The 27,868-nt window shown below is 39.4% G+C and overlaps 1 protein-coding gene across 1 annotated transcript in view; it reads left to right on the top strand.

Annotated features, from left to right (window-relative positions):
• The window catches only part of MALRD1 (MAM and LDL receptor class A domain containing 1), a gene marked incomplete at its 5' end in the record, with an annotated part of 676,620 nt that overhangs the window by 44,867 nt on the left and 603,885 nt on the right, over positions 1–27,868 (top strand). The window contains 3 exons of the mRNA XM_080679375.1: positions 8,242–8,338; positions 22,544–22,645; positions 23,518–23,664. Of these exons, the coding sequence (XP_080535501.1) occupies positions 8,242–8,338; positions 22,544–22,645; positions 23,518–23,664 (346 nt within the window). The remainder of the gene's footprint in view (positions 1–8,241; positions 8,339–22,543; positions 22,646–23,517; positions 23,665–27,868) is intronic.

The following is a 27,868-nucleotide window of genomic DNA, read 5'->3' as shown; positions in this document are numbered from 1 at the left end:
GATTTAATTTTAAGTTCAGCTATTTTGAATGGCTAAGAGGAAAGACAGGAGAATGAGTAGGGTTGCTATTATAAAATTAAATTATAAGATATGAGAATGGCATATTTTTTTTAATTGAGCTGTCATAAAATCACAGTAGTTTGAAATTTTCAGGCTTTTGTAAACTAAATGTGTATTCAAAGAAATTAAAAGAAAAGCACTTAGTAGATGGTTAAATGACACCTGGACAGATAAAACTTAAATGGAATTATATGGTTAGAAACACAGTTCTGTCATTTTGAGCCTTTGCACTCAATTTAAATGATATATCAGTGTGTGTTGGGAGGTTATCTTAAGCCATTAGGCATTTAAGTCCTCCTATGAATGATTGATTCATTTATTTAACAAAGACTTATTTGGGGCACTAAGGATACTGTAGGTGGGATTTAGGGAATGTTCCCAGCTCCATGTTAATGGGAAAAGAGTTTTTCCCCAGCTCTATTGAGATAGAATTGACATGTGAAATTATGTACAATTAAGGGTACAAAGTGATGATTTGATGCAGGTATATATTGTGAAATGATTATAAAAATAAAGCTAGTTAACCCACCCATCACTTCACATAATTATAGGTTGTTTTTGTTGTTGTGTGCTGAAAACATTTAAAGTCTACTCTCTTGCCCTAGCTAGTGTAGCTCAGTTGGTTGGGCCCTATCCCATGCACCCAAGGCTTGCCATTTTAATTCCTGGTCAGGGCATTTGCCCATGTTGCAGACTCAATCCCCAGTAGGGGGTGTGCAAGAGTCAGACAAATTGATATTTTGCTCTCACATCATTGTTTCTCTCTCTCTCTCCTTCTCTCTTCTTCTTTGTTTAAAATTCAATTAAAAATCTTTTAAAAATTAAAAAAAAATCTACTCTCTTACCAACTTTCAAGTACATATTGTAGTATTAGCTATATTCACCATGCTGCATGTTAGATACCCAGAACTTATTCATCTTACAATTGGAAGTTAGTATCCTTCCAGTAACATTTTCCTCACACCGCAGCCCCTGGCAACTACCATCCTGCTCTTTTTAAAAGTCATTATTATTTTTAATTGAATTTATTGGAGTGACATTAGTTCACAAAACCATACAGGTTTTAAGTGTATGACTCAATAAAACATCTGTACATTGCATTGTGCACCCATTGCCCAAAGCAATCTCTTTCCATCCCCATTTCTCTACTCTTTGTTTTTTTATGAGTTTGGATTGTTTAGATTATACATATAAGTGAGATTATATAACATTTGTCTTTCTTTGTCTGACTTATTTCTCTTAGTATAATACCATCTAGATCCATCCATGTTGTCATAAATGGTAGGATTTCCTTTTTTTAATGAATTATTTCTTTGTAGGAATACACAACATTTTCTTTATTCATTTATCCATCCACAGATACTTGAGTTGTTTCCATGTCCTAGCGATTATGAGTAATGCTGCAGATATGGGAGTATAGCTATCTCTTTGAGACAGTTATTTCATTTCCATTGAATATATACCCAGAAGTGGGATTGCTGGCTCATATGGTAGTTCTATTTTTAATTTTTTGAAGAACCTCTATACTGTTTTCCATGGTGGCTGGACCAATTTACATTCCCACCAACAGTGCATAAAGGTTTCCCTTTCTCCACATCCTCACCATTCTAACATGTGTGAAGTATATCTCATTTTGGTTTTGATTGCATTCTTCTGATAATCAGTGATGCTGAGCACCTTTTCATGTTAGCAATTGTACAAATGTTTACTCAGGTGCTCTGCGCATATTATTTATTTTCTATTGAATTGTATGAGTTCCTTACATATATTGGATATTAACCCCTTACTGGTATATTGTCATCAAAGAGAAAAATTTTGACAGGCATGGGGATGAGACACAATGTGATCCTGGATTTAGTGTGTGGAACGAGAATCCAGACATCAATAATGTATCTAATTTGTTGTGGATATTGAGGTGCTGGAGATTTCTAGTTTATTTCTTACACTTCTCTCACTCCCTTATGTCTCTTTGTCTTTTCTCAGTAACAACAGAAGCAATAATACAGAGCCAAGAGTGCTCTTGAGGGGACTGAGTCACATTGACTAGATGCTGCAGGATGAACCTGCTGAAGTCCTTCTGTCTGCATGCTTGTATAAACTTAATGACTGACAGGGGGATCTTGTTTATATATAAATTTTATCAGTGTTTACACATCTTTTCCATCTTTCAAACAGAGTGGATGGTAAAAGAGTCTTGAGCTATCTTCTCATGTCAAACTGTCTCTCTTTAGGTCAGGCTTTTTATTGGTAGAGCAACTCATTCAGATGTTGGGCAGAGCTGGAACCTGTTGGTTTTGTAGGTTAGACCTTTTAAAATAGCTTCCTTGTCTTTCTCAGCTGTCCATTCCCGAAGGGCACATTGTGTGTGCTGATGACTAAACATGTGTAGTGGCTAAATATAAAACTTAAAATTCCAGAATTTATCATCTCCAGTGCAGTTCAGCTGTAGCTGAGGCCGCAGGGTTATTCATTAGAGTGCTTTAAAATGCAGCAGTGGCTTCATCCAAAGCAGACGAATGTGCAGTGTATTAATTTGTTTCCCCAAATGCTTTGTAGCTGATATGAAAGCAGTGCTCCTACCTTACAGGCTTTGTAAAAATTAGGAAATAATATGACTCTGTTGGGACCTTTGGCTACATCAGTCTTTCAGGTTGCAGGTATGCCTTAGTTCTCTCCTGTCAGCAAGTGAGCAGATGTTCATTTGCTTCTGTTTGGCTGGGCCACAGAGATGTGCTGTGCTTGTAATACTGCCTGTCACCATCCAGTAGCTCATTCCTGAAAAGCTATAGTGAGAGGCTTATTGGAGGGCATTTGTAATCAGTATGTCCAGACAGTGTCTGCTGCCTCATCAATTTACAAACCTCTGAGAATTATTCTGTTTTTCACAATATCCCCTCCATGCTGCCTTCTGGTCGTTTTAAAGCCATCCATGCGTCCTTTAGAAATATATAAATAGGAGATTTTAGGCCCACCTGGACCTTGGCTCAGCATTAGTTTCTGAGAAACCCTCTGGACTGTGAGGGTTTTATCATATTTATTTGTAAAGTACTGGGTCCACCCCTTAAGAAAATTGAAGCATGCTAATTTTTGAGAGAATACTGCTACATAAACAGAGTGGTGTTTATGCATTTAGTCAACAAAGATGGCTGAATTTCAGTAAGTCATGAAGATGTTTAAGGAATAATAACAACCACCAATTTATTGAGCACTTACTATGTGTAAGGTACTGCATTTAGTCCTTTATGTATATTATCTCATTGACCCTTCACAGCAATCCTCTGCAGTAAAACTATAATTTACCCCATTATTCAATGAGGATTAAGAGCTTTAGATGGTGGACTAACTCCAAGTAGATTAGTTTGATTTCAGATCTCAATCATGTAGTCACTGAACCATGATAATTTTTGTCATGTTAAAGCAGAATGAGGATTTATAAGATAAAAAAAAAAAAATCCAACCCCCAGATTTGGTCAGATCTGTTGCATGAGACTCATTAGATATTCTTTGGCCTGCAGTGTTGGGTGAAACAATATTATTATGCATTGTATGGTGCAGTTTAACCACAATCACATTTTTCAAAATTGCAGACATTAGCAAGTAATTGTACTACTGTCCTAAAATGTTCATGGAAGCAAAGAATGAAACAGTCATAACATAAAGGAGAAATTTAGTTCCCAATTCAAGTGAAACCTTCCTTTATTACCCCCTGCCCTCCTTTTTGTTTTGAAGGGAACCCCCTGTATTGGTTTTATGGATAGAAAGGAATGAATACTATGTTGCTAAATATATCACTGACAGTGGTTTTCAAGTTGAATGTTTGAATTCTTAAGCTAAATGAGCAGTCAGTGCCTAAATTTTAAAAAGATATGGAAGCATTTTTTTTTTTAAATTCTCACCTGAGGAGTGAGGATATTTTTCCCATTGAATTTTAGAGAGTGGAAGTGGGGGAGGAGAAAGGAGAGAGAAAGAAAGAGAGAAACATCGACGTGAGAGAGGCCCATTGATTGGTTGCCTCCTGCTGGAGTCCAACCAGGTCCAGAGATTGAACCTGCAACCGAGGTGTATGAATCAAACCCATGACCCGTCAGTGTGCTGGCTGATGCTCTAACCACTGAGCAAAATCAGCCATGGCTGGAAGCATTTTTAATATGCTATTATTTACTTCTCATTTCTTTGATATTCCATTCTGAAACAGTAGATTTTATAAAAATAGACAAAAATAAGCAATTCATACAAATCAATATGAATTGGTATCTTAATGTTAAAAATTCTACTCTCAAAATTTTCAGAATTATAATCTAAGTCATTTTACCTTTTAATTCAAGAATATTTACTATCTGAATACATGATGAGACAGGATTAGTCATCTTTCCTGTTTACTTAGGAAATTATATTGAATGTATACTACTAATTAAGAAAATCTAATATAATAAATATCATTATAAGAGTTTCTGTTCATGAAGTTACTTGTGTAATCCAAGTTAGGTTCACATCCATTCACCTGCTGTCAAAGTTCTGTGTATTTTTTTAAAATATATTTTTATTGATTTCAGAGAGGAAGGGAGAGGGAGAACAAGATAGAAACATCAGTGATGAGAGAGAATCATTGATTGGCTGCCTCCTGCATGTCTCCTACTAGAGATCAAGCCTGCAACCAGGCATGTGCCCTTGACTGGAATCGAATCCGGGACCCTTCAGTCTGTAGGCCGATGCTCTGTCCACTGAGCCAAACCAGCTAGGGCCTGTCAAAGTTTATCTAAGATTTAAATCAAGTAGCTCAAGTGCTGATCCCTTCACTCTCTTCAAAGGCCATCTTCTCTTAAAATGTTAGGGCTGAAAGGAATTTGTATCATGGTTACTATTGGATCATAGCAGGCCAAACTTGACTTCTGCGATGCTGCCAACTCCTAACTCCATTACCTATGTGTGATCTGCTTTGATTTTGCCACTTTTTAACTTTTATTATTTCCCCTAACTCAGTTAAAATGAGGAGGATGTTTGGGGGAAAATATCCTTTGCCCAAGTTATGAAGAAAACAAGGAATATTAAACACCACTTTCCTAAGATATACAACTACTATCTCCCAACACAGCTTCTGATAATGGTACCTGGCTTTTAAAAATCATCTTGGGATTCCACTTTCTTATATGTTTCAACCCATCCCTCTTTTTGGGATCTCAACCAAAATGCCTGGAAAATCTTTTTGTTGGAATATATGTAACTAGATGATCTAGTTATGCCTGATGGATCTTCTGTTTTGTGGCGAAGAAGATCCGTTAGTAAATTCCCCTACACTTAGAGAAATAGAAAAACATTTCCTCTTGTTGGATTAGTGGGCTCAAATGGCAACCAATTTTCACACTAACTTTTCTTCAGTTATACAAAGTTAACAATAATTTAGTTAAATCAATAAATATGTTATATGTATTACAAACTCTGATGAGGAGAGGGTTGAAGGTAAGAAGGTAATTTAAATTTAATTTACTTTATTAGATCATGTGTGAAGATAGAGGATTAGAAATGGGCATGGAAAGAAGAGAGGGCTTCCTAGGTCTTGATTGATTGGACATGGGACTGAAGGAGAAACTAGTTCCAAAGGTCAGTTTGAAGTTTTGAGCGTCTTCGGGTACTGTTACGGAATAAGAGAGGGGCTCATCTCCCCCAGTTGTTAGTAGAAGTGGGATTCTTGGAATAAGCATTTCTGGAAGCCCCCATGGGAGGATGAATATTGTAGAAAGTTTTATTTACATGGAACTACACCCTGGGTTTCTGAAGTCCCATTTTCCTCAGTACAGTCATAAAAGAAATAGAGCTCAGCTGGGGTTTCAGTAGAGCTCAAATCAGAGCCAGTGTCCAGAGTTTCTTTTCCATGTGGGAGCCATGTCTAATCCAGCATCAGGGTAGCTTAACTTGTGTTTCCCACTGCAGATCATTAGGACATTGCATGCGGGATCTGCCTGGCTCTGGGCCGTACAGGTGAATGCAAGGAAGCAGAAGCAAAAGAGCCCAAGGAGTCAGGAGTCACGAGCCAAGAGTAACAAGAGAGAGCAACAAGAGAGAGAATTCCTTTGTTAAGGGGGATTATGCACTCCCAGATTTTCATGGGCTTGCAGTGGCCACACTCATTCTGGCCAACCATTTCTGTCCTCAGGTGTGATTGACAAGCACGTACCTTCCCTATGTCACCCAAGATTTACTGGGCATGTATTTATGTTTCCTGGGGAGTGCAAAGTTGCAGCTTCCTGGTGAAGCTGCCCAAATGACATGCTATAATTTCTGGCTTTCCCTTTTTCCTTTTCTATTATTAATAAGTAGCTAATTACAATGATATCAGTACCATTGTCAGACAATGAAGGTCAGGTGACAGGTCCAGTTCAAGGGGAAAGAACACTGTGAATTAGAATGGACTTAACATTATCTGAGTGAAAATGCACATCAGGCTGTGGAGATGTGGGAGGAGAGCCCAGGAGAGAAGGTGACATTTGTGATGTAAATTTGTGTTTCGTCAACCTGGATGACAGTTGAAATCCTGAGGATGGATGGGTTTGGGGAAAGAGTGTGGAGAAAAATAGAAGAGCCTGATGATTAGTTAACACCTATTTCTACTTATCTCTTTTTATATGCTACTATAGGTGTGTGTAAGTTTAGCTCAGCAATGACTGGGGAATGTATCTATATGAAAAGGCTTTCAAGAAGAATGAAATGTTAATCTTCAGAGAATAGATTTTTTTTTCTGTAAACACAGTATTCATATAATAGCTTAAATATTTTAATAAGTCTATGATATAATAGTTATTTAAATACTAACTATGTATCAAGTGATGCTGTACATATAGTAACTCATTTATCCTTGTAAATGCTTTATCACATAGGCAATAGCATCATTTTTTGTCAATACCCTTTTACAAAGAAAAAACCAAGGCCAGACATCTTGAGTAACGTCTCAAAGGTCATGTTGCTATTCAGTGGTGTAGCGGGTACCTGAACCCAAGTAGTCTGGTTCCAAATATACACTTTTATCACTCTTCTCCACTGCCCTCATATAAAACCATCCCTACACAACAATCTTTGATAGATTGGTCCTGCTTTTAAGTAGTCACACGGTTATTCTGTTTTATGTGAAGAAAATATGACTTTCTTTTAGGGCTACTTGTTGACAAGTTGCTCAATAGGTTATGGATATTTCTCTTCATGTTTTTAACAGTCTGGCAGATAGTGTCTGGTTTGATCAAAACGTATCAGTGCACCATTTTGTACAGGAACAAAGGAGAGTGCAGCAAGCACAATGATATGCTGGGGTTGACTGCATGCAGACCTGCTGTTAAGCTCAAAAGCAGTGCTGACTCTTTAAAATAATAACATGTTTACATTATAAGCAAGGCCTAACAATGAACACAAATTTAATGTATCCATGAATTAAGCCCAAAATGTCAATGATATTTTTACTAAGGGTGGGATAATAGCCTTTACCAACACACTTATTTTCTTTTGATTTAAGTAATTAGGAGACTGGAGAGTAGTTTTTTTTTCTAAGTTTCTCAGATTAATTATACCTGTGTATTTTCTCTTAGTGCAGACTTGGACTAGCTGCACATCACCATATAATGTTCAGTGATTGTAACAATAAGTCACTGAACAACCATTTCTGGTCAATGTCTCAAGCTATGTTTAGATCATGGCAGAAAATGTGGGGGATAGCACAAGGACATCCAAGGCAAGACTGTGAGAAAAATTCAGAAAACCAGAGGTGAAAATGCGGTAAAGTTGTGAAATGCCAAGAATGAGAGTTCAAGCTAGAGCATGGATACAAAAACTGATAAATACTAGGTAGTATGAACACATGGGAACCAAATACAGGATGATTATAGGGTAGAAGCCAGGTGAATGTCGTATCATGTCACAAACATGTTACCTAACCTCTGCTAGACACATGAGACACAGAAATGACTGTACTTTTTCCAGTCCTTTAGCATTTACACTTGGATCCCTTTCCACTTGGAACTGGCACGGTCACCCAACTGCTTCTAGGAAGTGATGTTTCTTATTTGTAGGCTCTCTACCTTAAGATTGTGAGATAGTGATGTTCTTTGCTTTGTATTTTTGTTTATTTCTTTTGTATTTTGGGGCAGTTTGTTTTCCTTTCTTTAAGCTTTGCAAATCATTTTATTTTATTTCATGTAGGTTGTTTTTCAAGGTCAAGTGATTTCAACTCACGAGCAGGATGAAGTCATAGCTATTGATGATATATCTTTCAGTTCAGGCTGCTTGCCTGCAAATGGTAAGAACTTTTTATCATTTTGATCCTCATTGTGTAGAATAAATTCAGTGCAATACAAACTTTGTAATGACTTTGATCTGCTCTTTATTTTTGCCTGGTGTTTTAGAGTGTCCTGTTTTCCATTGTGTAATAAATTGTCTAACAATGACTAGATCTATGCCAGAAGTGAATATAGGCTATTCTTCACTGACTCTGATGCTATAAAGAGTTGAAGGGGATAATTTAGTTTCAGATTTGAAACCTTGTAGCAGTGTTTACACTGGCTAGTTAAATCTTACCAAGAGAACTCTGTGCTTTCTAGCAAAATGAGAGAAAACTGGCCTCCACAGACTTGAAATTGAGTTCTTGCAGAGTTGATGTGATCATTACAGTGAGAGACACAAATGGAGATATTAGTTATAATTTACTTTCTATTTAAACTGAGATAGCTACATTGATAAACCACATATATCAGATCTAAAAATGATCCATATCAGTACCTTAATTATATTAATTGAATAGTATTCTTTTCCTCATTCACATTGTTATCAATAGAAAATATCAGTGTTAAAATTTAATTTGGTCAGGTAAAATGAATGTAGTTTAAGAATCAGCAATAATTATATATATATGTGAGATAGTTGACAGAGTTTTTTTTCTTCCTAAATTTTATTTTATTGTAGTATGATTTATCAGAATAAAGATAGTTACTTTTTAGAGAGGATTCCAAGTTCTAATTTGGTGTAAAGATATGGTAATTATAGTAAATATTTCAAGAACAGAAGAGATGGATTGGTCTACTTGAGAGAAACCAAGGAATCTTGATAAATGGTGTCTATATTGTGCTTTGATTTTAAACATCACTCCTACTTATAGGATAAGGGCCTACAAATACGTAGCACCCAGAACAAGATAGGAGTTGACATTGGAACACATAAAGGTCTCTTTCATCTTTGCATATTTGTGCTCAGCATATCTTAGCTAAGAAATCACCATATGATAAATTGAATATAGATAAATTGAAATGGAGAACTTCAAGGGGACAGAATATAACTCACTCATTTCTAGAATTATAAACTTCAATGCCTTGTCACTAAATAAAGGTAACATTTTTAGCCTTATCAGAAGGAATGCAATATATCAGTATAGAACACATGGTTAACTTCAGGCAAAGCAAACTCTAGTGACTACTCTGCTATTTAAATCTCCCCTAATATGCCTTCCTCTGTTACCCAGCATGGTATTACTGGGTCCAGAGCACAGCCAGCTTATGCTTAATTTTTAATGAGACTCTGGCTCCAGACCTTGATCACTTCATCAGTGTCTTGATATATCTCAGCTTCATAGTTTCTGCAGAAATTGGAGTCCACCAAAGTGATCCCTAACTAGTCCTAATCATTGGCCATTCTAGCTAATCACTCTCAAAGGTGAATAAGGCAATAAAATCAGCTATTGGTTGGACTTTCTGAACTGTTAGGAATTTAGGAATGGGCTGCTGTCATCGAAATTATTTGCATTACATATTTACACAGGAGCATGCTGGGGTTGTGTTGGAATTGAGATCACCTGTAATAGGACTCTACTATTGTTTCAAACATGAACTTTCTCCCCACATTTGGCCCTGGGGACCAAAGCCATTTCCCTAATCACCCAAGATACATATACTTGGTCAAAGGCCAATGTAAATGAACCACAGTAAATTACAAAAGACAAATGCCAAGTATTTTAGTAAGCACTCAGAAGAGCTCTATAGAATTATTAGAAGTAAAAATGCAATAGCAGTAGAAGTAAGAGCATCAGAAAGTTGGACGTTAAAGGAAAAGTTGTGGTCAAATAGAAAAATATTTCAGCCTACAATTTCTACGATAATAGTTTTAGATAATGTTACCATATTGTTTTTGAGATGGTGTGAAAATAAAGTTCACAAAAGTTGAGGCATGGGTTTTAAAGCTAAATATTGGCTGGACCTTTCACATGGATATTAAATGGATACAAAATTATAAGATTTGGGGCTAAAGAAGAGAACTTAAAAAAAAATCCAAGACTGAAGTCTTCGATGAATATGGAAAGTAGTATGGATGAGTATGGATGACACAGGGCAATAAATTGGGTATCATGAGCCAAGACGTTTTTATACATGGAAGAATAAATCAGTGTGTAGGAGCAACAATGGGGATTGAGAGAAATGGCAAAGTTAATTTTGGGCCTTGTGTTTTATGGGGCATTGGAAAAGGATGTCAGCCCTTGGGAAAGGTACCACGGAAGTGATCCTATGGAAAAAGCTAGTTTTCAGGTATCACATCATGTGTTCTTTAGAAGTGAGTGTGCAGAAAGTTTTGTATTTTGTTTTTCAGAGTAGCAGTGAGGGGAAAACAGTGCTAGGAGTATTAATAATGGAGAAACAGGATAAAGCATGATGGGATAGAATTGGCATTTGGATAGAATTGCATTTTGCAAATGGCAGGAATGTGAGAGATGGTAAAATTATGTAACATTAAATTTCCAAATGAGGCTCTCCAGTCAAGTTCAGGCACTATCATGATAGACTAAATTTAGGTAATCTTCAGAATTACATGGAGGAGTGATTGATTCTGGGCTTCACTACAGACCTGCTAGAAGGGAATCACTTTTGTGAAGCTAGCCAATCTCAGGTTTAAGATTAGAACTGGTATTTGGGATGCTATTCTTATGTTGATTATTATACTTGACAATGACTGCACTGGGTCAGAGCTAGCTATCTAGAATCAGAGGTTTCTTTCTCATGCAGTCCTGGTGATTATGGTCAGGACAGGGTAGCATCAGAGACGTTAGGCAAAGCCAATGCAACATGTTCTATATATCTCCATCAGAAAATCCTTCTCCAGTGGAGGGTAGAGTTAAGAGTGTATTTGGATGCAAGAAAACAGAAATGTTCTCTTAGGTGACTTAAGAAAATAGAGGAGATAGGTAGTTACTGTATAGTTTCTTCAATACACCACATTAAATACTATTTAGTACTAATTATTAAAGTCAGGGAACAAGGGATTTCCTTGGTTTTTGCCTGGTGCTTGTCATTTGATGGTCACCAAATGACTGTTGAAACTCTGTACATTTCACAGGACAGGAAAAAGGAAGAAATGGGAAAAGTCCATGTTTTTGACCATGTCATTGGCTAGACAATTTTTACAGACTTTCATCTTCCAGCACTGTGAGAAAATAAATATCTATTGTTTAAATCACGTGTTCAAACCGTCCAGTATATGGAACTTTGTTGTGGCAGCCCAAGTAAACTAAGATGTTTACTAATCATGATAAATAATATGTTAATACAATGTATTAAAAATCAAAATTAATGAAAAAAATCAATATCCATAATGAACAAAATATAAAATTATTGAATAAAGACAGGATTAGTATTATTGAAATTTTCAGGCTCTGATTTGGATTGGTCATGTACTACTGGGGCCAGAGAACAAAACTTAAAGAATATTAAAACAATTGAAATCATATAAAATATATCCTCTGACCAAAATGAAATTAAATTATAAATCTGAGAAATCCACAATTATTTGGAAACTAAATTATACACATTTAAATAAAACATACTTCAAAATAGCCAAATATTTTGAAGTGAATGAAAATGAAAATATAATACTAAAATTTGTGTAATACTGCTAATGCAGTGCTTAGAGGGAAATTAATAGGTATAAACTTTTTATTAAGAAAGAAGAAAGATCCCAAAGCAGTAATTTAACTATCCATATAAATCAAATAGAAAAAGAACATGTTAAAGTTAAGTCACTTAATAATGGAATTAAAAATGGGAAATAATAGAAAAAATTATTAAAATAAAAAGGTAAATAAAATTGGCAAAATTCTAGCCTGTTCAAGGATAAAAGAGAGTAGACACATATTAACAATATCAGGAATGAAACAGGGACTAACATTAAAGACTCTACAGATATTAAAAAGAATAATAATGAAGGAATACAACAAACAACTCTCTGAACATAAATTCAACAATTTATATGAAATGGACAAATTCTTTGAAAGTCACAAGCAACCAAAGTCACTGAAGAAGAAATTGATAATCTGAATAATTTTATATTTATTAAATATATAGAACTCATAGTGAAAATCTTCTGTTAAAGAGAACTCCAGGACCACATGGTTGTAGTGGAAAATTGTATTGAATATTTAGGGGAGAAATAACACCAGTTTTATACTTTCTATTCCAGAAAATAGAAGTGAACACTTGTCATCTTATTCTGTAGGAGTGGCTTTACCCTAATCCCCAAACTAATCAAAAATATTATAAGAATACTAAACACCAACATTTCTATCACAAAAAAACTTTACTAAAATATTAGCAAATAGAATCCAGTAATATATAAAAAAGATAACACACCACAATCATTGGGAAATGCAAGGCTAGTTCAATGTTTGTAAAGCAATCACTGTAATTCACCATGTTGACAGACTAAAGAAAATAAGCACATGATGATCTCAATAGATTCATAACAGCATTTGACAGCATTCAACATACTGTCATGATTAAAAACCTCAGCAAGGTATGAACATCTGTAATGGAATAAAGGGCATGTACAAAAACTCAACAGCTTACATCAGACATAATAATGAAAGGATGAATGCTTTACCCCTAAAACTGAGAACCAAGCAATGATGTCCATTCTTAACACTTCTTTTCAGCAGGAAGTCGTAGCCAATGCAATAAGGCAAGACACATAAGTAAAGCATGCAAGTGGAGCTGAAGGAATAAATCTATTCATATCTGCAAATAACACAATTGTCTATAACAATATATCATAGAATTTATATTTCAAAAAGCTTCTGGAACTAGTAAATGAATTTATCATAGTAGTAGGATGTAAGGTCAGTATAAAATCAATATTGTATTTCTATAGTATGACAATGAATAATTAGAACTCTGTTAGAAAAATGGTGCTATTTGTAATAGAATCAAAGTAAAGTTTTACATATAAATCTAACAAAATTTATGCTGGATCAGTTTTTTGAAAACTCCCAAACATTGGTTAATGGCATCAAAGAAGACCTGACTGAATAAGTGGAATTTAATGAATTTGCAGATACTGGCTCTCTGTTTGCTAAAATTCATAGAATATCAAAAAGTATGAATATTATCATATGTAAATTAAAAGGAATTTTATAAAGTAACTTTTTAATTTTAATTTTTTAAATTTATCTTTATTGTTGATAGTTTTACAGATGTCCTCCTGTTTCCACCCCATTGACCCCCTCCTCCCTACTCCTACCACTCCCCAGGTCATTTAAAGTTGGAAAAATTCTGATGGTGAGATTATATTACATAGATTAAGTGTAGTATTATCTTTAGAGGGGAAAAATAACTTTATTATTTTATTATATGTACTTTTTGCTATTGAAATGTCAATGACTTTCTTCATAAAAATGTCAGATATAAGTATTTTAATGGTTTCTGAACATTTTGCAAGGTGTACAATAAAACTAAATTCCTTTTATAATATTAAAGAAATATTTTAGACTATTTTCACACCTTCAAACAGCATCATTGTAAATTACTGGTTTTCTCAACACATAAACATTCACTGTACATTTATTGAATAGGAGGATCTCTGTAAACTTTGCCCATGTAGCAAGTATGGAAGAAAAAAAAAAATCAAGGTTTGTGACTGTGACTAAATAAGAAAGTGCTTAATCACTGCTTCTTTAATAACATTAACCCGTGAATAAAGGCTTATTATAATTTTTATAAAGATTGAATGCTGTGGCCCATACTCAGAATATTTTGAATAGTCTGTGAATATTTTCAAATTGGTCTGCCGGGACGTTGCCTTTATCAAATATATAAATACCTCAAATATACAAATCATATCTTAATGAGTATCTGAATGATGCATATGTTTTATCCAGTACAGTTAAATAACTAAGAACCTAAGTACCTTTTACATCTTATTAACTTCTGGCTACCCTTTAAGATCTAATAACTGTTCACTGAAATCCATTACTAATTTCTAATTTAAGGAAATTGACAAAGAGATTGCCTAAAGCCCCTGGAGTCAAAAGTGAATGTCGATGATAACTTTTATTGTAGTGACCTTGAGAATCCCTTCTCTACCAGCCGAGTCTGGCCAGTTTCACATAACCTGCTTGTACAAGATTAGATTTGAAGGATGGCAGGCTCTAGACATGTGGCCTCATTGGTATAGAGACCTTAAAATGTTTGACAAAGCTTCATCCTACTGATCATGTATCATTAATGGAGAATTAAAAAACACACAAAATAATTTTCTACAACTAGATTGTGGTGCATGTTAGAATGAGAGAGAAAAAGTGTGAGGAGGGAAATAAAATGAATATTACCATAAATACAAATAATTGACATTTTAAATAGTTCTGAGCTCTGGATAAATGCGCTAAATAAAAAATGATGTCCACGATATTAAGTGAATGACAACTTATACCCCCACGCCATTGTTTTTATGGTTGTAAATTCTAGTTTTGGAGCCAAAGGTAACAAAAGTGGTTGACATTGATGAAATATATTTAATATCAATAGGTATAAACTAGATTCTTAATTCTTGCAATTTATACTTGCCGGTTTTGCTATTTTTGTTTACAGGTCCTTTATTGTTGTTTTTTTGTCTTGTATAAATAGTGAAGAACTAGAGATAATATGCAACGTTTAAACTATGGCCAATATTTAATTATGTAGCTGTAAGGGGGAGAAGATTTGTAGCTATTTTATGAAACTATAGAAATTACAGTTTTGTTTCAGGGTAATTGTTATTGTGCCATGTTAGCTTCATTTATTGCCCACACTCCCTTAATTGCATATGCAGTTTTATTTTTAGTGGCTCTTCCATTCAGGAGGCTTAGAACATAAATCATTTGTAAGCTTTCATCATGAAAAACCAGATTATGGGCGTTATTTGCAAATCATTTTCATAATCAATTGCTTCAATTTTATTTCAAATAAAAATGCAAATAATTTACATAGAGTATATGACATTTAAAAATTTTTGTCAAATTTTTCTTAAGTTATTTATTTATCCATTCACTAATTAAGTATATAATGAGCACATAAATTGTACCAAAGAAGTTTTTTAGACATTGGGAGACAGCAGCAAAAATAACAAACAAACAGTAATTCCTGCATCCATGGAACTTACATTTTAGTCAGAGGGAGAAAGACATTAAGCAAATAAACAAAAAATATATTTTATGTCAAGTGGTGATATGTGCTATGGGGAACAATAAACCAGAAAACCAAGATAAGAAGTGCTACAAGTGAGGGTGAGATGAAGTTTTAGAGTAGTCAGGCATGGTTACATGGAGATCATAGTTACTGTGCAAAAAAGCCAAGTTGTTGAGTGAGCAAGCGATGTGTATACTGGAAGTACCATAAATGCAGAGTTTCTGAGGATGAACATGGTTTATATGAGGATGATCATGGTAAAGACTTTTGTGTTTACTTCATGAAGGTTAGAAAGCCAGGGAAGGGTTTTGAGCAGAGGACACATAATCTGACTCACATATTGGGAGAAAGGCAGAAACAAGGAGGCAAAAGAAGAAGTTATTATTGTAATCCACAAAGAATGCTGTTACCTTCAACAGTAGTAGTGGAGGTGGTAGGATACAGTGATATTCTTTTTTTTAAAAAATATTTTATTGATTTTTTACAGAGAGGAAGGGAGAGGGATAGAGAGTTAGAAACATCGATGGGAGAGAAACACCGATCAGCTGCCTCTTGCACACCTCCTACTGGGGATGTGCCCGCAACCAAAGTACATACCCTTGACTGGAATCGAACCTGGGACCCTTCAGTCCGCAGGTCGACGCTCTATCCCAGGGGTGGGCAAACTTTTTGACTTGAGGGCCACAATGGGTTCTTAAACTGGACCGGAGGGCCGGAACAAAAGCATGGATGGAGTGTTTGTGTGAACTAATATAAATTCAAAGTAAAGGAGCGGAGGGGAGAGCAAGAGAACTGGATAGAACAGCCGGATCCGGCCTGTGGGGCGTAGTTTGCCCAAGGCTGCTCTATCCACTGAGCCAAACCGGTCAGGACTACAGTCATATTCTTAATGTGTTTTCTAAACAAAACAAAGATATGCTGATGGATGGTGTTAGTACAGTAATAGAGACAGAGATGACTGCACATTTCTTGCCTGATTTATAAGGGTGGAGTTGTCATGAACTACAATGGGAAAGAATGTGGGAGGAGAAAGTTTGGGTAGAGAACATGAGAACTTTAGTTTTAGAAAAGCAGATGTCTTTGAAGGAGCCAAGTCATCAGGATGATATTTATATTGGAATCCAGTAAAAGGTCTGGGCATCCTATCTAATAAAAGAGTAATAGGCAAATTGACCGTACCTCTGCTACACCCACAAGTCACGCCCACCAGCCAATCAGGAGTGAGTATGCAAATTAACCAAACCAAGATGGCTGTGGCCACAGAGAGAGCAAGAGGCTTGGGTTTCCCTGGCAATGGAGGAAGCCAAGCTTTCCGCACACCCTGGCTGGCGCTGGACTCCACTCAAGGCTACAAAGTTTCAATTATAGAAGTTAAATAAATCCCAGATACTAGGGCCTCTGCTTGGGTCGCCGGGGGCGTGGCCGGCCTGCAAACCACCACAGGCCCCTCACCCAGGCCACCCCACACCCCAAGGGAACCCCCACCCTGATCCAGGACACCCTTCAGGGCAAACCAGCTGGCCTATATCCTATCTAATAAAATAGTAATATGCAAATTGACCATCACTCCAACACATAAGATGGTTGCCCCCATGTGGACACAAGATGGCCAGCAGGAGAGGGCAGTTGGGAGGGACCAGGCCTGCAAGGGAGGGCAGTTGTGGGCATTCAGGCCAGCAGGGGAGGGCAGTTGGGAGGGACCAGGCCTGCAAGGGAGGGCAGTTGGGGGCGATCAAGCCTGCAGGGGAGGGCAGTATGGGGTGACCAGGCTGGCAGAGGAGGGAAGTTGGGGGCAACTGAGCTGGCAGGGAAGGGCAGTTGCGGGGGACCCAGGCCTGCAGGGGAGGGCAGTTAAGGGTGATCAGGCTGGCAGGCAGAAGTGGTTAGGGGCAATCAGGAAGGCAGGCAGGCAAGCAGTTGGGAGCCAGCAGTCCTGGAGAGAGGGATGTCCCAGATTGGAGATGGTGCAGGCTGGGCTGAGGAACAACCCCTCCTCCCCCATGCACGAATTTTGTGCACTAGGCCTCTAGTAAATTAATAAAAATAAAAACCATTATCCAATGTGCTTACTTTCAAACTTTCCAGCTTTCTCTGTTCTCTGAACTTGGTATTTTATTCAGTTTCTTCTTTTGCCTTCATAGGCCATTTCTATGACCAAAATCACTGCCTCTGACCAACTACTCAAGTAATTTCTAGAACTCCTACATTGTAGATCCCCTACATTCTATGACCTGGAGTTCTTTCTCCCTTCATGCGTAATCCTCTTCTCAGTCAAGGAAGGCAGAACATACAGAGATAATAAGCAAGCCAAAGAAATCTGGGTCTAAACCCTGACTCAGTTCAATCCCTCACTGCTAAGTGGCCTGAGACAAGCCACTTCATCTTTTTGAGTCCCAGCTTACCCATCGGTACAGTAATGATATTACCTACTAGCTATGATTACTATGAGAATTACAGATTATACCACACAAACTCTCTTATCTAATGACTATAACATGGCATGCATTAGATAAATGTTAATAATTCTACATAATAAAAATCTAATATGCTAAGTGTCCAACCATTTGTTCGACCATTTTGACAGGTCGCTATGACATGCATTGACCACCAGGGGGCAGACGCTCTGACTGGTAGGTTAGCTTGCTGCTGGGGTCTGGCCGATTGGGTCTGGGTGAGACGGGCCAGACATGCCCTGAAGCCTTCCCGCAGTCCTTCCCCGCCCCCATCATACACCAGTGATGCCCCCTGGCCTGGGCCATCTCACAATCCGGGGGCCCTTGGGGGATGTCGGAGAGCCAGTTCTGGCCCGATCCTCGCAGGCCAGGCTGAGGGACCCCACCAGTGCACAAATCTGTGCACCGGGCCTCTAGTAAGATATAATTTTATGAGTCACTTGCACTTGGGAAAAATTTTAAAGGTGTGACACTAGGTGATACTAACAAGAACATGACTGTAGAGAAGAGATCTAAGGACTGAGCTCTAATGCTACTTTTTGTAACCTTGAGGTGATACAGAAAACCAAAAAAGGAGTCTGAGATTGAACAGCTAGTAATTTAAGAGGAAAACCAGGAGAAAATTTATGTATTGGAATCTAGGGAAGAAGGAGGGTGATCAACTAGGCCCAATCCTATATAATAAAGAGGTAATATGCAAATTGACCATCACACCCTTGCATAAGATGGCCGCCCCACAAGATAGCTGACAAGGGAGGGCAGTTGTGGGTGATCAGGCCAGCAGGAGAGGGCAGTTAGGGGCGACCAAGCCGACAGGGGAGGGCAGTTGGGGGTGACTGGGCATGCAGGGGAGGGAGGGCAGTTGGGGGGACCAAGTTTGCAGGGGAGGGCAGTTAGGGGTGACCAGGCTGGCAGGGGAGGTCAGTTAGGGGTGATCAGGCCAGCAGGGGAGGGTTGTTTTGGGGGACCAGGCCTGGAGGGGAGGGCAGTTGGGGGGGGACAAGGCCTGCAGGGAAGGGCAGTTAGGGGCAACCAGGCTGGCAAGGGAGGGCAGTGAGGGGCGATTGGGCCGGCAGGGGAGCAGTTAGGTGTCGATCAGGCTGGCAGTGGAGTGATTAGGGGGTGATCAGGCTGGCAGGCAGAAGTGGTTAGGGGCAATCAGGCTGGCAGGCAGGTGAGCAGTTGGGAGCCAGTAGTCCCGGATTGTGAGAGGGATGTTTGATCCCACAGGGATCAGGCCTAAACCAGCAGTCAGACATCCCCCGAGGGGTCCCAGATTGGAGAGGGTGCAGACTGGGCTGAGGGACACCCCCCACCCCCGCACCATGCATGAATTTTGTGCACCGGGCCTCTAGTACTGCTATATGTCAGGTATGTTGGGGAGGGAAAATTAAATACTAGATTTAGCAATATAGAGATCAGCCTTTACATATGCAGTTCCAGTGGAGTGGTGGGGTAAAAAATGAAGGAATAAAGTTCTGATACATGTTACAACAAGAACGAACCTTTAAAACATTAAATGCTAAGTTGAAGTCAAACACCAAAGGCCAATATTGTATGATTCCATTTACTAGTATATGGAATGTACTGGGCAAATCCATATAGATAAAAAGCATATTACTGGTTGCTAGAGGTTTGTGGGATGAGGGAGGAGAGAATGGGGAATGACTGTTAATGGTTATGGGTGTTTTCTTTTTGTATAATGAAAATGTTTTGGAATTAGCTACTGATGATGATTGTAGAACATTGTAAATGTACTAATAGCCATTGAATTGTATATTTACAAATGGTTAAAATGAATTTAATGTTATGTGATTCTTACCTCAATAAAAAGATTTTTGACAAAAACCTTATTGGAACGGATTCAAGAAAAAATGAAGGCAGGGGGACAAATTGGTGTGGAGTCAGTGAGAATATGAAAAACTTAGACAAGTTAGTTGGAGGGGCTTGTAGGGTAGGAAAGTTTCCTTAGGATGGGTGAAATTTTGGCCACTTAGTGTACTGAAGCGATTTCCAAGAGGAAAGGAGAAGTGTAAAGGAGAAGAGGAAATTGCTGGAATGATTTCTTAGATAGGCAAGAAGAGATACATTTACTATGTGAATGAATGAAAGGAGTGGGCTTAGAGTGGAGCATGGCTAGTTGACGCTCATTACAGGAGGAAAGCTATGTGGACTGCTGTGTAGGTAGATTGATGGCGGCACTTGTTAGTTTTCTTCTGATTTTTCCTATGAAATGTGAAGCAAGATGATTAGCTGAGAATGTTGAGGTGGAATGAAGGATGATTATCTGAAATGAAAGAGGAGGTGGAAATTTAAGGAGGGGGAATAGTGTCTAGGAATAGAGGAAAAGGAAAGAATTAGAAAAATGTAGTATGGCATTGCCATGATGCAATGAAGTGAGTAGACATGAATATGTAATTTTAATCATCATGATTGTGGGCCTCTCTTCACTCAAGTTCTGCTTCACAGATGTAAATGGAGTAGGTGGTGGTTTTTGTAGATGCAAGCATATCCATAGTGATGCTATCAACTAGGAGTGCGTGGGGCACTCACCTGGGCCCTTACTACTTGTGGCACCCCCTGCAGACATTTCCCTGCCTGGAGCCAAAGTTGTGACTGGACCAGCCCTTGTGGTGGTTGTTTTTAAGATTGCAGGATGCACCTCAGCATCAACCATCAAGGAAATTTGAAAAAACAAGGTTCATTACTGATAGGTCCTGGAGGCTTATCTGGGGCCATACATTTAGGTCATAGTGGGAGAGAGAGGGAGAGAGGGAGAGAGGGAGAGAGGGAGAGAGGGAGAGAGGGAGAGAGGGAGAGAGGGAGAGAGGGAGAGGGAGAGAGAGAGAGAAAGTGAAAGCGAAAGCTGGCCAGGGTTTCTGCCGTTATTGGAACCAAGGGTGGGGGACCTAGGGTTTTATGGGTCCACTCTTTATTGGTGAATTTTAAAAATAACAGCAGGGAAAGGAAAAGCAGGGTCAGTCCAACAGTCCCTTATCTAGGTCAATCAAGTCTTTCAAAAATGGGAACTTCAAGGGTTGGGGCTGCCTGGTTCTTTATCTAGTTGTGTAGCTGGCCATGTGTTTATTCGAGGGGATTCTTTGAAATGAGTGTCTCAGCAATCAACATCTTAATGTTAGGCAAGGCACTTACATGACAATCAAAAAGCTAACTATCCATTACTTGCACTATGTGGAGAATTGTACTTTTCAGTTTTTGCTCCAAGAGAATGGGGAAGCATGAGAAGAGCCAGGATGACTGGCTGTGTAACATCTGTTAAGAAAGGAAGAGAGAACATGAGAGAGGATGAAAGGAATCGATAAGATTGTAGGACCATTAGCTGGTAGGGCCTGGTGCTGTCAAAACATTGTTGCAGTTGAGATATGAGAGGGAGTGAACTGGAACAATGGGGATGAAGGTTGTGGAGTGGGTCACTTGTAATTAAGATCAAGGAAATGTTATTAGTAATGATAATCCTCTGAGGATTGGTGGCAGGGGTTGTTTTTCATCAGCGTTCTCCTTCACAGTCACCAATAAGAAGAAATCAAGAAATGAAGAAGAATAGAAGAAATGAAGATGAATATTGAAATGACAAAGAATGACAGTGAGACAAGGGCTAATGCCATCAAGGATTGAGCTGTAGTGCTTAGTCTGTAGATGACTGCAACAAGCTGGCACAGAGAGTGAAACCCTTTGATGTCCAGAGATTCAAAGCTGGGTATTTAGGAAACTGAGTGAGAATTATCTGGAAGTGGCTACTGGTACAGGAAGGACACCTATCCACTTTTAAGTTCTGTGTTGGGAGGGCTGTGGGAGGAAAGGAGGCACCGTTTGAAAGGGCTGCAGGGAAAATAGTTCCAGGGCAGATCCTGCTTCCAGTTAAAGAAGACACCATATGTTATATGTGATGTATGTACTGTTATCCTTTTAATAATATGCTGTTAGTTTTTATGTTCAGACAGGTTACTTCGGTGAGGATGAAATATTTGGTTTTAGCATTCAACACAGAGATCTGATTAAATCCCAGAAGCATTAGCCTGGTTTATATACTTTTTCTCTGTGTAATGGGTCCACCTAATGGATGATGCTGCCATAAAGAAGATTTGGGTGGAGAATGCCTTGTAGAACAAGTGTTAATCCTATATAATAAAAGGCTAATATACAAATTGACTGAATGGCAGAACGACCAGTTGCTATGATGTGCACTGACCTTAACACAGGGGCAGACGCTTAACACAGGAGTTGCCCCCTGGTGGTCAGTGTATTCCCACAGGGGGCGTGCTGCACAGCCAGAAGCTGGGCTCATGGCTGGTGAGCGCAGCGGCGGTGGCAGGAACTTTTCCTGCCTCTGTGGCAGTGCTAAGGATGTCCAACTGCCAGTTTAGGCCCGCTCCCCAAGGAGAGTGGACCTAAGCCATCAGTCGGACATCCTCTGAGGGCTCCCGGACTGTAAGAGGGCACAGGCCAGGCTGAGGGACCCTCCTGAGTGCAAGAATTTCGTGCACTGGGCCTCTAGTGTCTTAATAAATGAATAACTCCCCTTAGTTGCATCTGCATCTCACTCTTTAAATTTAACAGATGAAACTTTACCATGTCAAGAAGCATCTGTCACAAAGCAGGAACTATGCCATCCTGATACAACTCTCTGCAGATTTGACTCTACAGATGCAGGATTAAGATGTAAGTGTTAAATTGGCACACCCACCTTGTTGTTGTGTGATCCATTCATGAGACTCAGATCCCTAATCCTACATAATAAAAGCCCAGTCAAGCATGAATTGACCAGTCGCTAAGAGGTGCATTGACCACCACTTGGTCCCTCGCCACCCACCCAACCCCCCTGCCTGCAGGCTCTGATCGCAGGATGGTGAACGGGGAACCACAGGGAACCAGAGTGGGTGGTGGCGGGGTGGGACTGGGGACTGGTGAGTGGGCAGAAGATGGCCCTGATCACAGGCTAGGCCTAGGGACCCTACCCGTGCATGATTTTGTACGCTGAGCCTCTAGTATGAATATAAGATACTCACTTGTTATTTGGTATTTGTTGACGTTTATGCGCCAAGTTTTAGCTGGAATGTTATTGGAAGATTGATTTATTCAACAAGTGAAATATATTAAATATATCAATTTAAGGTGATACTATTTTGTAAAACAGTTCCACTAAATACCATTTTGGAATTTTATATGCAATTATTCTTTAAAATCTCAATGTGTTTATGAATAGTCAATGATATAAATAAAATTATTTCCATAAATTAGCTAAGGTCAGATATTATGCTATTTAAAAAATCAAATCAAAGCACTTGTCCAAGGAAAGATAGAAAATTTTAATTTTTTATGGCAATGCAATGGTTCTCATTTTGGGGGATGCCCATCTGAGTGAACTGAAGAACTTGAAAAAATAGAATTGCTGGTTCATTCTAAGGTTTATTGAAACAAAATTTCCAGATATGAATTTGTGTGTAAACCCCAGTGTAACACCAACCATGGCAGTAACCACTCTCATAGACTGTGAGAGTCCACCAGGATCTTCCTCCCCTCCCTCCCTTTAGTGTGTCAGCCCTGTGGATTTGAATTTGACACGTGTGGCTGGGCATCAGAAGCACCTGCTGGGCACATTTCCTGGTTGCGCACAAATGCAAGAAGAGTTCCTGCTTTAGAATCTACAACTCAGCAAGATCAAAGTAGTGATGATGAAGGTAGGAATAAAAAATAATATCTTTTATATATTATTTTTAGAATTGTGCTTTATTGTTACCATATGCAGACATTTAATCAGGGTCTTAATGAATATACTGAGTATATTTTATTGAAACTATATTATGCCATAGACATTGAAAATAGGAAAATCAATAATTTCACTTGATTTAGGAAAAATTACACTAGGTTAATTAACTATTTTAACTATTTTAATTTGTTAAATTTTATTATTTTTTATCATCAGGAGATAATAGATTTTGCATGAACAACCACAAAAAAAAAAAAAAAAGGTTTATCAACTCTATTAGCTCTCCCTATCCCTGCAGTATTGTCAATGAGTTTCTTCCTCTTATTCTAACACTAATTTGTTATTTCTGTGTACTTTTCTCTTTATTGCCTTTTTTTTTTTTTTTGGTAGGGGTATTGTTAGTTATTTTTTAAAAGTATAATTTAAAATTTCATTCCAACAAAAACTAATCTACTTCCATGTAGATTTTATTGTCCCCATAGTTTTGCCTTTCCCAGAGTATCATATAGTTGGAGTCATAAAGTATAAAGCCTTTTGAGATTGGCTCCTGAGTAATATGCATTTTCATTTTCTCCATGTCTTTCAATGGGCTCAATAGCTCATGTCTTTTTAATGCTGAGTAATATTCCAATGTATGGGTGAACCACAGTTTATCCATTCACCTACTGAGGATGTCTTGGTTGCTTTCAAGTTTTAGCAATTATGAATAAAGCTGCTCTAAACACCCATGTGCAGGTTTTTGTGTGGATCTACATTTTCAGGTCCTTTGAGCAAATACCATGGAGCACAATTGCTGAATCATATGGAAAAATATGGTTCTGTAAGAAAACATTAAACTATTTTCAAAAGTGTCTGTGCTCCCACCAGAAATGAATGATATTTCTGTTGCACTGCATCCTCTCCAGAATTCGGCGTTGCCAGTATTTGGGATTTTGGCCATTTTCATGGGTGTGTAATGGAATCTCATTGTTTACTTTTTATTTCCCTGATGACATACTATATGGAGCATTTTTTATATGCATATTTGTCATCTGTATATCTTCTTTAGTTAGGTGTCTGTTAAGATCTTTGGTTGTTAGTCTTTTATTTCTTTTTCTCACTGGCTTAGAAGCTTTGTTTTATATATATTACTAGTAGCCCTGCGCATGAATCCATGTGTCAGTAGCTCACTACCACCCTCCCGTAGCTCTCTGCCTGCTGCCCCGCCCTCCTGTAGCTCCCCCTGTACCCCTCTCCCCTGACCCCCCATAGCTTGCTGCCCTGCTCCTCCCTGTAGCTCTCAGGTGCCTGCTTGTAGCCAGTAGCTTGCTGCCGCCCTCCTGTAGCTGTCTGCCTGCTGCCCCGCCCTCCTGTAGCTCCCTCTGCCCCACATCATAGCTTACTGCCCTGCCCCCTCCTGTAGCTCTCTGCTGCCCACTTGCAGCCAGTAGATCACTGCCACCCTCCTGTAGCTCCCGCCTGCTGCCCTGCCCTCCTGTCGCTCCCTCCACCTCCCCGCCCCCATAGCTTGTTGCCCTACCCCCTCCTGTAGCTCTCTGCTGCCCACTTGTAGCTTGCTGCCCCACCCTCTTGCTGACCTGTGATCCGGTTGTTATGCAGTCGGTCGTTACGCTTCCTGGCGTAACAACCATTTGCATATTACATCTTTATTATATAGGACTAGTGGCCCGGTGCATGAAATTTGTGCACGGGGGGTGTCCCTCAGCCTGGCCTGCACCCTCTCCAACCTGGGACCCCACAAAGGATGTCCTACTGCCAGTTTACAGGGATCAGGCCTAAACTGGCAGTCGGGCATCCCTCTCACAATCCGGGACTGCTGGCTCCTAACCGCTCACCTGCCTGCCTGATTGCCCCTAACCACTCTGCCTGCCAGCCTGCTTGCCCCAAATGCCCCCCCTGCCAGCCTGATCACCCCCAACTGCCCCCTGTTCCAGTGTGCTCGCCCCCAACTGCCCCCCCTGTTGGCCTGCTTGCCCCCACCTTCCCTCACCACTGGCCTGCTTGCTCCCAACTGCCCCCAGCCGCTGTCCTGATCACCCCCAACTGACCCCCACTGATGGCCTGCTTGCCCCCAGCTGTGCCCCCCTGCTGGTCTGCTCACCCCCAACTGCCCCCCCACTTCAGCCTGATCACCCTCAATGGCCCCCCCCGCCCACTGGCCTGATCATCCATAACTGCCATCCCATCCTGGCCTGATCACCCACAACTGCCACCCCATCCTGGCCTGATCACCCACAACTGCCCTCCCCTCTGGGCCTCTAACTGCCTCTACCTCGGCCCCGCCACCATGGCTTTGTCCAGAAGAACATCCAGAAGGTCTCCTGGAAGGTCTCCCAGTCTAATTAGCATATTACCCTTTTATTAGTATAGATAGAGGCCTGGTGCACGGGTAGGTGCTGGCTGGTTTGCCCTGAAGGGTGTCCCAGATCAGGGTGGGGGTTCCTTTGGGGCATGGGGCAGCCTGGGCGAGGGGCCTGTGGTGGTTTGCAGGCCGGCCACACTCCCATGGGGTGAGGGTCCCCGCTGGGGGGGGCGTGGCCAGCCTGGGTGAGGGGCTGAGGGCTGTTTGCAGGCTGGCCACGCCCCCCAGTGGGGACTCTTACTCCCTGGGCGTGGCCAGCCTGAGTAAGGGGCTGAGGGCCTTTTTTAGGCTGGCCACACCGCCTTCAGGGTGGGGGTCCCCATTGGGGTGCCTGGCCAGCCTGAGTAAGGGGCTGAGGGCTGTTTTCAGTCAGGACACGGCCCCTGGTGACCCTGGCTCCCAGCCCCTCCTTGAGTGGAGGCGAGGACTGGCTGGAAGCCTGGGTTGCCCTCGGCGGAGGCCATGGTGGGCTGGGGGCAACCCAAGCCTCCTGCTCACTCCAGCTCCATGGCTGCCGCCATCTTTGTTGGGTTAATTTGCATACTCACTCCTGATTGGCTGGTAGGCGTAGCAGAGTGATGGTCCATTTGCATGTTTCTCTTTTAATAGTGTAGATATTTTTATGGTTATTTAAAAATTTTGACATATATCTTTAATATTAAATTTCTTTAATAATACTAAAGTGCTCCAATATGTTTATCACTTTCTGGAATAGAAGGAACTTGTCATAGTTTAAATTACCATTTTTAACCCTCCCTTTTTATTTTATTTTTTTTCCCATTACCATTCATCCCCCTATACCTTCTTCCACCTTCACCCACCACCCTTTTTAGGTCTTGAATTATAGTTTAATATTTTTAAAAAATATTTTTAAGTAAATATCATTTGAAGCTATTAAGTTTTCAACTGTTACAATGATATATTTTATCATTTTCTTTAGTCACCATTGTTTCTATTATCTTATCCTCGCCCTTTCAGTTTCTTTTCCTTCTTGCAAAGGTTCACTTTTTAAATTACTTGTGTTTTATTTACATAAAATTTGTGGTGATGAACTTGCTTAGTATTTATAAACTTTAAACATTTTTAAATTGGCCTCACACCTAAATAATAAGCTATGTGGTGGTACAATTTTAAAATGAAAAACTGTTTATTGCATTTCCAACTACATTGTGATAGTCCTTTTCTCCTGATATCTACTGTAGATTTACTTTTTCTCTATCCTTCCTCCATTCTTTCCTGATGTTTTTCTTTGTACCTGCCTGCTTGTTCTGTGATTTTGTTGTAGCATTACTCAGCTCCCTGATCCCTTACCTGAGTAACAATACTAGTTTACGGTTTCGTATTTCATGGCAATGCTAGGAGTCTTGCACATCCTGCCTCTTACAGCCTGAGACAGTGAGGGAAGGTATATTTCCCACCTCAGTTTATGAGCAGGTTCCCCTCCCTAGTCTTTGCTTTCATTAAGAGAATTTGACTCTTCTTCTTTAGCTTTTGCAAAATTTAAATTAGTCAAAATTCAAGCTACAACAGCCTGCTTTTTATCCTAAAGCCCATGTTCTGTGGTTTCAGCCCTGCTCATCACTTGGCATATTTTTTTCTTCTCTCTTGAAATGGCATTTGACCTGTCTTTGCCTTTGTAAAAATGTGTTTTCTATTTATCATTTCCTTGTGTATAGGTCTGGGGCAAAGTATTAACTTACTATGCTATTTTCATTAAAGTCTAACATTTCTAATAAATAGGAGTTTCATTTAATTTAAATAGTTTTTAGAAGCTGCAGGAGTATTTACTAACTTACAGAACAAGCATTTGAAA

Source organism: Plecotus auritus, assembly GCF_963455305.1.
Source record: "Plecotus auritus genome assembly, chromosome: 1".
NCBI lineage: Eukaryota > Metazoa > Chordata > Mammalia > Chiroptera > Vespertilionidae > Plecotus > Plecotus auritus.
The sequence above is the reverse complement of the archived record's forward strand: the minus strand, read 5'-3'. Positions and strand labels throughout refer to the sequence as shown.